The sequence below is a fragment of the Leucopleurus acutus genome, assembly GCF_964270905.1.
Source record: "Leucopleurus acutus genome assembly, chromosome: 5".
NCBI classification, from domain to species: domain Eukaryota; kingdom Metazoa; phylum Chordata; class Mammalia; order Artiodactyla; family Delphinidae; genus Leucopleurus; species Leucopleurus acutus.
In genome coordinates this window covers 128,188,439-128,201,099 of record NC_139147.1, presented here as the reverse complement: position 1 = coordinate 128,201,099, position 12,661 = coordinate 128,188,439, and the positions used below count along the sequence as shown (strand labels likewise).

The following is a 12,661-nucleotide window of genomic DNA, read 5'->3' as shown; positions in this document are numbered from 1 at the left end:
TTTTCTTTTTTTTAATTAATGTGTATCCCTTAGAGTTTTTTTTTTTAGATGTTGGGGGTAGGAGTTTATTAATTAATTTATTTATTTTTGCTGTGTTGGGTCTTTGTTTCTGTGTGAGGGCTTTCTCCAGTTGTGGCAAGCGGGGGCCACTCTTCATCGCGGTGTGTGGGCCTCTCACTATTTCGGCCTCCCTTGTTGCGGAGCACAGGCTCCAGATGCGCAGGCTCAGTAGTTGTGGCTCACGGGCCTAGTTGCTCTGAGGCATGTGGGATCCTCCCAGACCAGGGCTCGAACCCATGTCCCCTGCATTGGCAGGCAGATTCTCAACCACTGTGCCACCAGGGAAGCCCCCAGAGATCATTTTTACAAACGAAGTTTACTTTGGGTAGGGAGGGAGTGGCAGAAAAGATGGGAGGCTACAAAAGTCCAGGTGCAAACCATATATTACACAAGATCAGCAGCAAGGAGAGCAAAAGCAAGGACCCTTTAAGGGCACTCACGGTGGATGGGAGGGTCAGAAGGAAGAGACCCAAGCAAGGTCTGTGCATGCCAGAGGACACACGTGTGCAGGTAACAGGGACTGCAGAGGGCAGGGCGGAAGGTGCTGGAGACAGTGACACACAGGAGGATGGGGCTGACCCCCTGGATAGTGGGAGAGGTGAGGACACAGGCCCTGCTCTCCAGGAGAAGGGGCATGTCCTCCCTAGATGCTGGTGGAGAGGAACTCAGACTATGGGGACCCAAACGGACACACACCAAAGCGAAGGCAGAAGCATGTAGTCCAGAACGGCCTCAAGTTTTCAGTGGAGTGAGTGGACACAAAGCCATTTGTCTAAGGACTTGAGGGCCCTTACGGAGTGGTCTAGAATAGCCACTGTGTGGGGTGACCGAGAAGATCTTGAATGAGGAGAGGAAAGACCAGGACTCAACAGAAGCAACACAGAGAGAGGCAGGTAGGGTGTGAACGTGACCCAGTTTGCTTCGGCTGAGGTCAGAGACCAGAGTGGGTTTGCAAACCTAGATGTGCTTTGTGATTCTGTCTCTGAACCCCGGAGGGGAAGGAGTAGAAAATGACTGTGTCCCCCTTGCCAGTCCATGAGAGCTCAGCCATTTGCTCAGACCCCTCTCTTCAGCGCATCACCACCACATGGTCCAGAGCTGATTTGGCATTCTTTAGGTGCAGGCCAGCCTGTCCCTGTTTCGAGGGATGGCTTGGGGCTGGGGACAACTTCTAGCAGGTCTGCAGGACCAAGAACTGAGGGGCCCGCATGCTTAGGAGCAGGCTGCCCACCTCTTCCCCTTGCTTTTCTGCAGGAACACAACGAGTTCAACTCCTCCATGGCCAGGAGCCAGACCAACACTGCACGGATCGATGGCCTGCGGCCCGGCATGGTGTACGTGGTCCAGGTGCGCGCCCGCACTGTGGCCGGCTATGGCAAGTTCAGCGGCAAGATGTGCTTCCAGACTCTGACGGATGGTAAGAAGCAGGCCAGTGACCTGGGTACAGGGCAGGCTGCTGGAGGAGGGAAGAGCCCCCCACAAGGCTGTACTCGCAGCCAAAATGCCAACTGCTAACTGGATTCCAGTGGAATTCCCAAGGAAGTGTTTGTCCCCAGTAGGGCCGTGTAGACTCCTCGATTCACTAGGCAGGGCAGCTGTCTGAAGTCTGGCCCGTTTCTCAATATCTAGTGGATTTGCCTTGGAAATGTCTATGTACCCCACATGCGCAGGGACCCCCACGTGTTGGCCTGTGTTTGCCCAGCAGTGAGACACACACAGAACTCAAGAATATGCCTCTGTTGGTGCCTGTGTTGTTTCACCCTCGCTCCCACTTCACTCCTCTGTTCTGGAGTCTGGGAGCTGAACGCGCAGCCTCCTTGTATGAGCTGAGGACTCCAGAAAGAAAACAGAGGGACACAATTTGGGAAGTGGCTGTCCCACGTGTCTCAGAACATTTGAAGCAGCTTCATGTGTGACCCTCAGTAGGTCCTGCTGAGATGTCTCCAGAGAGCATGGCCACTGGTTTCCGAAATGTCCCCAAGGCCACACAATCTGTCACCAAAAACACTTTCACCTTTGAGCTTTATTAGTTCTCTGTTTTAACAATCGCCCCTAGTCCTCTGAGATCTCCTCATTTAATTGTTATGAAAATCCTATTCCCTGTAACCTCAGCCTTGTGTATGGGTGTCTGTCTCTACATTAGCCACTTACTGTAGTGTATGTATTCATTTACCTATCTACTATCTCTCCACCTATCTCTCTATATTTATTTATTCACTGATGAGCTGTTTCCTGATAGTTTCCCAGGTGTCACTCTATTCCCAGCGTCACAAATTGAAAGCCTTTAATTTTTCCTTCATTACTTAAATTATATAGAAAACACTCTGCCCTTACATAACATTTTATTTTAGGCCAGCACTCTCTGATGAGGCCCTTAAGAGGGCTTGAGGTTTTCTACTGACCCATATTATATTTTGAAACAATTTAAAGAGTCATCAGAAAGATTTAAAAATCAAATGATTTTATATAAAAATTATACTATCCATTTTCTTATGAAAAATTGTAAGAGAAGCCAATGCTGGTGGGCATCCTAGTGTGAGGACTCTGCCTTGAGCTGGGGGCTTTCCCCCCCACTTCCCAGTGATCTGTACTTGGATGCTTTGATGTGAGCTGTCTGGCCTTTGTAGGATGAGAGTTTGCAGCCAGCTCTGAGTTTATTTTAGGTGAGTTTTGGTTCATATTTTGAGGATAGTGAGCTAGGGTAGAAAGGTGAGCCACTTTATCCAGATGAATAATACTGCTGGTATGAAAGAACACAGGCTGTCTTCGGTTCCTTAAGGATTCTGTTCCCCTCTTCGCACCTCACTTACCATCTAGATTTATGGGCACTTTGGCATCAGGAGGTACACAGGATTAAAAGCCCAAACTCAAAATGCTCTGAGTACTGGTCTCTTGGCAGTTCTGCTAGACAAATCAAGAAGTAAAAATTTCTCCCAAGAAGGCTATTCCTTTTACATTTGGCAGTTAAGTTTTGTAAACCCAACAGAGGTTGGATGTAGGAGAGTTCTGGTAAGTGGCCAAATTCGAGAGTATTTATCTTAATGACTGAGGTTCACACATCGGTAGTAATTATGTTCACTGAGGCTTCAGGCCTCCCTGCAGCACAAAGGTGAGTCTGAAGGTTGTCGGTGATAGGGTCACTGGGGCGGGCAGGACCTGTGGGATCCCGCCCAGGGCCAGTGACCCTGTTTCGGGCAGGTGATGTCCACGTGGGGCAGAGCCGCTGTGGTCCTGGCTGCTCTTAGCTACAGCCTGCTAACTTTTTACTTGCTCACCTCATTTTTTTTTTAAACCCATTTATACAGCAGGGTATCTACATGTTTACCACGTATTCTGGGTGATTCTTATGCACCCCAGTGTTTGAGAACCATCCTTCAACTCTGTGGGTGGTGAAGGAGACTTCTAAACCCAAGGATATTGGTTCTCAAAGCCCCTGACTCTCTAGAAATTAGTGGGAAAGGGTGAAGATCACATGGCTTAGGAATTTTTTAATTAACATGAATTTTATTTTATTTTTTGCCAAATTATTTTTTCTTTAAATACACATATTACAAAAAGCTCGCAGCAGAGGGAAACTGAAACGCTACCTTCAGTCTTTTAAATTGATTTCTAGAGAGTGGGAGACTTCAAGAACAACATCCTTGTCTTTTTTTTTTTTTAGGGTACGCAGGCCTCTCACTGTTATGGCCTCTCCCATTGAGGAGCACAGGCTCCGGACGCACAGGCCCAGCAGCCATGGCTCACGGGCCCAGCCGCTCCGCGGCATGTGGGATCTTCCCAGACCAGGGCACGAACCCGTGTTCCCTGCATCGGCAGGCGCACTCTCAACCACTGAGCCACCAGGGAAGCCCCATCCTTGTCTTTTGAAATCTCATCCTCCACCCACAGAGTTGAAGCATGGTTCCTAAACGTCAGGGTTCATAAGAACCACCTGGAGTGCTTGGTAAACAGGCAGATACCCTGCCTTTCACTCACAGGTTCTGATTCAGTAGGTCTGAGGGGCCTGGAAATAGGTCTAACAGTCGGGCTCGGGTGATTCTGATGCAGGGCCTGAGGACCTCACTTCAAGAGGAATTATTGTTAGGGGGGGCAGATAAAATACAGGATGGTCAGTTAAATGTTGTGAGTTTCAGATAAACAACAAATAATGTTTTAGTCTAAGTATCTCCCATGTAATATTTGGGTCCTACTTAGACTAAAACATTATTTGTTGTTTATCTGAAATTCACATTTAACCAGCCAGCGCATACTTTTATTCACTGTATCCGCCTACCCTACTTGTAATAGCACATACTTAGCTTGACCTCCGTCTGCCTCAGTCCCGAACATTCGATAATGGCTCCTTGACACCAAGTGAGAGAATAACCACAATAATAATAATAGCCCACTGGCCAAGTGGTCTATATGGATTAAGGAAAAGAGAATTCGTATTAAGGACATCTGTGATAGATCACACACTGTGAAATATGTCACACGATCTGATTAAAAAATTTATTTTAACAGATAAGAAGTCTGAGGGTCAGAGAGGCTAAATGCTTTGTCCGAAGTCACCAAGCTTCCCCGTGGTAAAGCCAGGGTTTGGGCGAGCTCTGTCTGTCTCTGTGACTGGCGGGCAACCACTCCCCCGCATGATACAGCCTGGTTCTAACACCAGCGGAAGCCTGGACCCATTCTCTTGAGTGTGAGCTTGAGAGTGCTGGGCTGTTTTCTTGGCATTTCCTCCATCCTCTGCAGTACTGGGTGCGGTGCTGGCTGGCTGCAGATACTCTTAAATCTCTGCTCAGCGAAGCTGTTGACTGGGCTGCATCTCAGCGACTTTGTGTTTTAGAAGGTACTTCAGCAGTGGTTTCCATTCCCCCCATTAGACGTACCCTTAAGGTGGCTGACAGACCTTTGAGAGACCTTCCGAATGAGGGCGTGTAGATCGGAGTCACCTCTGCTCTGGGACCAGTGTCATCAATTTAGTTCTGAGGTCCTCTGTCACTGCTGTTTTGCCTTTATTGTTGACACTGTGATTTGGTTTTCGTTGTTTTTGTTTATTTGTGACAAAGATTATTCTTGGTTTGGGTCAGGCTTACAGCTCTGAAGCATAGAACCTATCTATCTATCTATCTATCTATCTATCTATCTATCTATCGTCTAATGTCTTTGTTGTCATCACTGAGTACCAGCCCTATGCAAAGGGCATACAGGAAGCTTCTAATGCCTCTTTCTCACCTAGACGATTACAAGTCTGAGCTGCGTGAGCAGCTGCCCCTGATCGCTGGCTCGGCGGCAGCTGGGGTCGTGTTCGTCGTGTCCTTGGTGGCCATCTCCATCGTCTGCAGCAGGTAGGCCCTCCGCTCCTGCCCCCACCTGCTCTCCTTAGACCCAGGAAGCCCCGCTTGTGGACCCCTCCCATGCCATGCAGACTGGACAGGGCCAAACTCACCACAGTCATCATCTCATCTCTATCCACAGGCAGCCTAGAATTCTCCAGATTATTTATTTTCTCTGTGCCTGGGATAAAATCTTCTGTTAAGAGCTGGGCAAGCCTCTGAGCATTCATCCTCAAACCTCATTTTAGCCAAGACGTTTAGCCCACCTACACACACGGTTTTCCTGGAGTGACAGTTACAAAATTGCACTTGACCCACTGGAGCATCACACCGTGTGCAGCAGGCCATCCTCTGGCTACAGAGCTATAGGGCCCTCGGCACAGGGCACAGTGGGGCAGTAGGGGAACCAAGGAGGAAACGAGGAGCTCTGTGTCCTTCAGGAGGGCAGGCCCTGAAGGCCTTGTGAATTTTTAATACTGTTGCTGCTGCCTTGGGTGGTTAGCCCAGATTCAGCTGGCCCCTCCTGAGAAGTTCTGCAGTGCGACCAGAGTGCTAATAGGCGTCATCCAGAGCCTCTGCTCCAAGCTCTGAAGGAGACGCACAGCCCTGCCCGGCCTCTGACAGACGTTGACTTGAAAGACCTCCACCCAGCTGCCCAAGGTGGTGGTCAAGCCAGAATGCTGGCCACGACAGGAGCTCCACTTAAAGTGAGAGTTGCAGTACCCAATCCCACGAGATGCCTGGGTGAGCCCCCATCAGGACAGGAGGCCCAGGAGCAGGGTGGTCGGGGTGCACCCCAGCTGAGAGCGCTCCTCTCCCTTGTGTCCACAGGAAACGGGCTTACAGCAAAGAAGCTGTGTACAGTGATAAGCTCCAGCATTACAGCACAGGCCGAGGTGAGTAGAAAGTAGACACCTACCACCTGAGCCCCGGAAAACCACTGAGTCGAACAGGCGAGTGCTTGGAGGGCTCCTTATAGCCAGACTGGCCGGTCCCAATCACAAGCCCCCTCCCGGCCCCCAGCGCCCAGCGGCTGGGTCCCCAGGGACTGAGGCTGCCCACCCCATCTGTGTCCACCCTTCATGGGCACTCACTGGATGCCTGGTAGGTAGATTATCTTCTGCATTGATAAGCCCATAGAGGACATGGGATGCAGGGAGAAGATTGGGTTTAGCAAGCCAGTGAATCCTGAAATCAGACCCAGTGGGAAAAGACAGAGGGTTCTCTATTAACATCTTCTGCCTTATCTTATCCAATGGAGCGGCTGGGGAATGTGTTAACCAAATTCACAGATAAGTCAGAGAACACGAATGTAGGGAATTAAAAAGATAGCAGAGCCCAAGAGGCCAAAGTGTTGGGATATCTCCCAAGTGTTTTCTTTTAAGCAGTGCCTTTAAAAGTTTTTCTCACTCATTATCTACTCTCTTTTTTTTCAAAACCTAAATGTGATATTTTATAACTAAAATTTCCCCTCGCCAGCATGCAACGTAAAGGCCTGTGTCAGGATTATTCTTTGATCTGTGTAATGACAATGTTGCAGGATCTGCACAGGTCCCACTCAGTCCAGAAAGCAGAACGCTTAGATCTTTACAGCCGACAAGCTCTGATTCTAAATAACTCCTTTTGAATTCCACAGACGCCCTCAGAAACCTGCCCCAGCACTGTGTGCTGTGCACTCTCTGTCCCAGGCTTCCGCCGTGAGCTGCATCTCACCTGAGTCCTGCTGGGCAGTGAGCATGCAAAACAGGCTCCGTCTACACACATCCTAAGCTGGCTTTCACTGGGCGGTTCTGGGAGTGGAAATGGGCTCCAAGGCAAAAGTTTTCACCTGAGGTCACCCAAGGCAGGAGAGTGACGCCAGGTTGCTCCCATGGCAGCTTCACTGCCGAGGGGCTCGTGTTCGGGCGTGGCCAAGGTCGATGCTGGCTGGAGCTGCACAAAGGCCACTCTGTAGATATGGCTTTGTTTCGCGGGGGGGGGTTTTCAATCCAAGAACAAGAACCTGCCAAGGGTCTGTAGAGGACCAAACCCCTGGCAGCTGGGCTGCTGTTCCACAGTCATGGCTGGGAGAGGTCTGTGGGCTGGGCACCGGCTGAGGCTCCCACGGTGGTCCAGGCAGCCCCCATGATCAGGAATACAAATGGGGAGTGAGGGTTTCGGAGAGCAGCTCCCTTCTAAGGCGATAGGCACAGCTCCTGCAACACTCAGAGTCCCATTTACCCCTCTTTCTTTCCCCCAGCAGGCCAGTTGGGCCTCCATTTTAACCAGACATCACTGGTTTTAGAGGGGAAACTAGAATGTGTTCTCTCTCCTTTCCTCACATCCTGACTCTGCACCTCACGGCAAAATCTACAGATGATTTTTCTTATAGTAACCGGGGCATTTCCCTTCCAGGAAGGGCCTTACCTTCCTAAGAACAGAGACTTTGATTTATCTGTGATTCTTAAGTGAAGGTGCCCCCTTCCAGGGTGCCTCAGAATTACCTGGAGGGCTTTCTCCACTGCCCTGCCTCCCTGCCTCTGCCTCTCGGGATTCTGACATCGCCCCGCCTCCCTGCTCTGGGCTGACTCCTGGCCATGTTGAGAGCCACTATAAAGTCTATTTCAGATTTGGCATCCTTTGAACTCTGGATGAAACATTTAAAGATGGCCATGTGGGCTTGAAAGCAGAGGACACAAAATTGGGTTCAAAAGGAAGAGTGCCATTTTGAAGACTAGAGACGCCCAAAGGTGAGAATGTCCCTTTTTAAAGGCATGTAAGTTAAGCCTTGTCACCACCCCTTAGTCGGGGTACAGAAAGTCCCTAAGCATCAAGCTGAGATGCATCTTGCTGCCTTTTTGGGCACTTCAACCTCAGACCTAACCATTCTGCTCTGAAGTGGCCAGCTTGGCTGGGCCGCCACATGGCACCCACGTGCACAGAGGTCTGCTCCCAAAGCGCTCACAGCCTGCTTCTGGGGAACTCTGTCCCCTCTAAGACCAACAGAAGGAGGCTTCCCTGGTTCTCAGGGTCCACAGAAAACCCACCACCCAGTCTGCAGTAGCAGAGGCCTTGCTGCAACCAGTGAGGGTGGGACCCGGGAACGCAGAGTTCTTCACGGACCAGAGTTCACTCCCTCCTTGGCCTTAGAAGTCTGTCTTCTTTTAAAATCCATTCTCCTTTTTATAAATGCTCTTTCCTCCTATTCATAACTGTTCTCTTTTTATCCAGTCCCCGAAAGCTGGCTCCTCTTTGCACTCTGGTTCTCTAAACTCATAGCCTCATGCTTTGAGCTGCATTAGTGCATTTTCTCCCACGGACATCCATCATTCTGACTAAAGCTATTACTGTTGGAGAATGACAGTCTAAGAGCTGTGGAGCTGGGAGAAAACTCAGCACACATATAGCAGAAGAGGAAACTCAAGGCTCTGGTGGAGAATAGGCCTGGCCCAAGACGGGGGAGTGTAGGAGTAATTAGTTATGGAAAGCCTACTCGGTGCGTTGGGAACTTTATTCTGGAGGCTTGTGTCCATCCCTCTGACTCTGACAACCACTCTAGGTGGCAGACATTAATGACATGACTTTGCCTGGTCTCACCACTCATGGGTGGCCAAGGTGGACTGCACACCCTCTAAACCTGGCTGCAGAGCCCATGATCTTACCATATTGCAGAGGCGCAAGGTGGCTGGAGGTCAGAAGCAAGTCAAAATGGGGTGAGGACTAATCTCAGAAGCCCTGGTTGGTGGCTTGTTGGTCCTCTCTCTGGGTCCCACTGCAGGAGGCAGAAAGGTGGATGCACCTGATGGGAATGTGTGCACATAACCATTCCTGGGCCATCCACATGCCTGTACCTCACTGTGGGACGTGGATGGTAACCTGGACATCTAAGTGCTTCCTGCCCTGAGAGGGACAGAAAACCTGCAGCAGTTCCCCAGCCTCACTCATCAGTACCCGAGAGGGCCCCTGCCTCTCTTCCCCCCAGGCAGGGAGGGCATAGGGCCACATACAGAGGTCAGCGGCCCCTGCCCTCCCAGACCTACCTTTCAAGCTGATGCAAAGGCTGAAGGAGACATAACAGAAATGTTGGCAAACATAATACCTTCTCTAGTCCGTGAAGCCCTGGCAGATCTGGTCAATTTGAGAATGCCAAGTGCTCCCTAAGGCACCGGCTTACATCCCCGCTCTGAGCCTGCAGCACAGAGAACAGACTTGTAAGGGGGGATTTGATTTGGGTGAAAGAGACTAGAGGGAAGGCAGGTAGGGAAGTGAAAGTGCATGGATGCTGGACTGAAGAGCCTGGGAACCTGTGGTTCATGTTCAAGGGTGGGTGGGAGTGTGGGTTTCCCATGTCGGGGAAGAGGCAGACAGACAGAGTGTTCTCATGGTTTCCGTGGGCCAGTCCGCAGAAGGTGCTGGCTGCCTAAAAATTGCCTGGATGGGATGATCCAGGTGGGCTAGGGTAGGCTGGGTAATCTGTCTTTAGAAAACTTCCAGCTGATGCTACATTTTGGAAGTGTTACCAGGTACTTATGGGGCTTGGATGGACAACTATACACTTGATGGTGATTGACACTGCACTGATTTCTGAGATGGATGGAGTGTGCAGGGGTGGGGAGAGAAGAAGGTAAGGGCTTGGTAAGGGGTCAAGGGCTTTCAGAAAGCAACCCTAACAGAATCATCTCCTTGTTACAGGCAACTGCAGATATAATCACCGAGCTACTTTTGTTAAGCTTTGAGAAAAGCAAAAACAGATAAGATATGTGTCTAAAGACCATAAGACTGGCAAACACACTAATTTTCACACAGGACAAGAGGACAGAACACAGGGACCACAGAACAGGAGGGTGAGCTTGATCCCTGCCAAATGCTCCAGAGACTGGGAAGCAGATGGTTTCTAAAACTAAATCATTGGGAACGAACACAGGATTGTTAAGAAAAGTTACGGGGACCTCATCTCATTTACTAGGGTTACGCATTTAGTAAATTCAAGAGGAATTTTATATGTAGTGGATTTTTATTTTGGCAAAAATATTTTATGATCTCCCATGGGAAAGCATTGTAAAGTGGGTACAGAGCTGGTCAGCATACGAAAAGATAGTGGGTTAGTGAGTCTGTCAGTCAGGAAGGAAGTCACCAGTTTTATTCTCGTTCTCGTCCAATTCAATCTCTTGTTTGTTTGATTGTTTTTTAAATTCATGAGTCAGGTGCAAGCCTAGGGATGCTTATCAAGTCTGTAGGTAACAGTCGGGTGGCTCAAGGAACTCCACAGAAGACAGAATCAAAATTCAGAACTATACAACAGCTTTGAACGCAATTTGAAATCTGCAAGACAAAATGGTAGAGGGATAAATCTAGAAGCTAGTGTTGGTTAAAACAAAAATAAAGCACTACAAAAAGCAGGAGACCTGACTTGCTATCTGTTTGTATGGAAAAGTTTCAGTACTTAGTTGATCACATGCCTAATAGGAGTGAGAAAAAGCTAATAAAAAAGGCTAAGCACTGTTACTAATGCAGAATACTACTACTAAAAGCCTCCAATTTGAGCACTTACTATGTTGAGCACAGTAACTTTAAATTAACTAATTTCAGCCTCATAACCATCCCATGAGGTAGATTTGGCATGTGAAGAAACAGAGCCTCAGAGAAGTCAAGTAGCCTGTCCAGAGTTTTATGACTCTGTGGTCACGATTAAAGTTGGGATCAGAGGAGGTGATACACAGAAATGCTGTCCTCTGTGCTGGTGAGAACACATCTAGAAGGACGATCTTGGTTCTGGGGACCCCATGTGTCAAGAAGGACTTTGTCAACAAAGCAGCTGACCCATGGAGGGTGCCAAGTCCTGACCTGTCACCTCAGAGACACCAACCGATTTGGTGCTGGAGAAGTGCAGGGAGGAGCCTGGGGGTCAAAAGCATGACACCATCACAGCAAAAGAAAGGTGATACTGTTGTGATTTGTTGTGTTAAATGGAACCATCGGTGAGAGATCCAAGTAGGCAGACTTTGATTCAATATATGAACAGCCCCCCAAACTGGAACTGTACACACAGAGACAGGCTGCTTTGTGGGGAGGGAGGTAAGCTCTCTGGTCTTGCAGAGACAGATATCAGTAAAGGCTGCTGTAGAGGATGTTGTAGAGAGGATTCCTGCTTTAGGTAGGACACTGGACTTGATTCGACCCAAGATTCTGCACCCAGCTTTCTTGACTCTGGGTGGGAGGGACGTATCTGAACCGTTCAGGACACAGCATCCAGCGCACTGGAAATCACCTTTGGACACCAGGGTGAAGGTCAGGTGTAGCTGGAGGAGGGACACAGACCATGGATATTTTGGCTGCCTCTCCTGAAGCTAACAGGAGCATTAGTACCTGAACATGAGTAAATGAGGGCCTATGGGAAGAGGAGGAAAGGCCCCCAGGTGCAAAAGGTAGCTGAGTGTTCAGTGAGTGTTTATTAAATGTCAAATAAATTTAACAAGCTAGCTTCACCCATTTGTCTGCTGCTGGCTCAAAGCCAGAGCCTCTAGAAACCAGGGTAACCCTTTGAGTCCCCAGCTCCTGGGCTGTTGCCCTCAGGTTCCTGGCAGGACTTCAGTGGCCCAGAGACAGTGGGCCTTGCCTGGAAGGACCTGACTGTCCTGGTCATTGATATCCAAGAAGCAGGGAGATGTTTTTTTCCTGAAACTATTTTTCCTGAAATACCTTCCTCAATAGCAAGTAGCCTGTGGTCCACTTTCCTTCTCTTGGAGACACATATTAGGCAATAACTGTGGTTTTAAGAACAAATCTTGAAATGTGGTGAAACCCCCAAACAGAAGGTGGAAGGAAGAGCTTCCTCAGATTCGATGCTTTTCCACCAGCCTTGTTGCCCACCCTGGGGCTCCCTCTCTTAGATTCTCCCTCTAGCCTTGGCTGGACACCCATGACCTCCACTCTTTCAGGGAAAAAGACAACCACCCATCATCCTGGTCTTGACCCCAAGCAGGCGGAGCAAAGTGTTTCTAGTGCCCATCAACCTTTCCTGGTAGATTTGCTCTGAGAAACTACCCGTCCTCAGCCTTTCACATCAACAGCTTCAACTGTGTGAAGCTCTGGGTAACTCATGTGTCCACCACATCCACCATTCCACATCCAGCCTTTCAGCTCTGTTTCCATTCTGAGTTTTCTGACTGACTTCTAGGCCTTGCATATTTCATCCAAGCATTCAAAGTCTAAAGCCACGTGTGCAAACTTCCCTAACAATAGGGTTTCCTTCCCAAAGTCCATCACCTGGTTAATAGGACCACTTGATTCTGGAAGCCTTGGCA

The 12,661-nt window shown here is 49.2% G+C and overlaps 1 protein-coding gene across 2 annotated transcripts in view; it reads left to right on the top strand.

Moving 5' to 3' along the window:
- EPHB1 (EPH receptor B1) overlaps positions 1-12,661 on the top strand; it is a gene marked incomplete at both ends in the record, with an annotated part of 425,673 nt that overhangs the window by 339,861 nt on the left and 73,151 nt on the right. For both annotated transcript variants that reach the window (XM_082839068.1, XM_082839067.1), the window contains 3 exons: positions 1,315-1,477; positions 5,282-5,390; positions 6,210-6,274. In XM_082839068.1, coding sequence (XP_082695194.1) covers positions 1,315-1,477; positions 5,282-5,390; positions 6,210-6,274 — 337 coding nt within the window. The remainder of the gene's footprint in view (positions 1-1,314; positions 1,478-5,281; positions 5,391-6,209; positions 6,275-12,661) is intronic.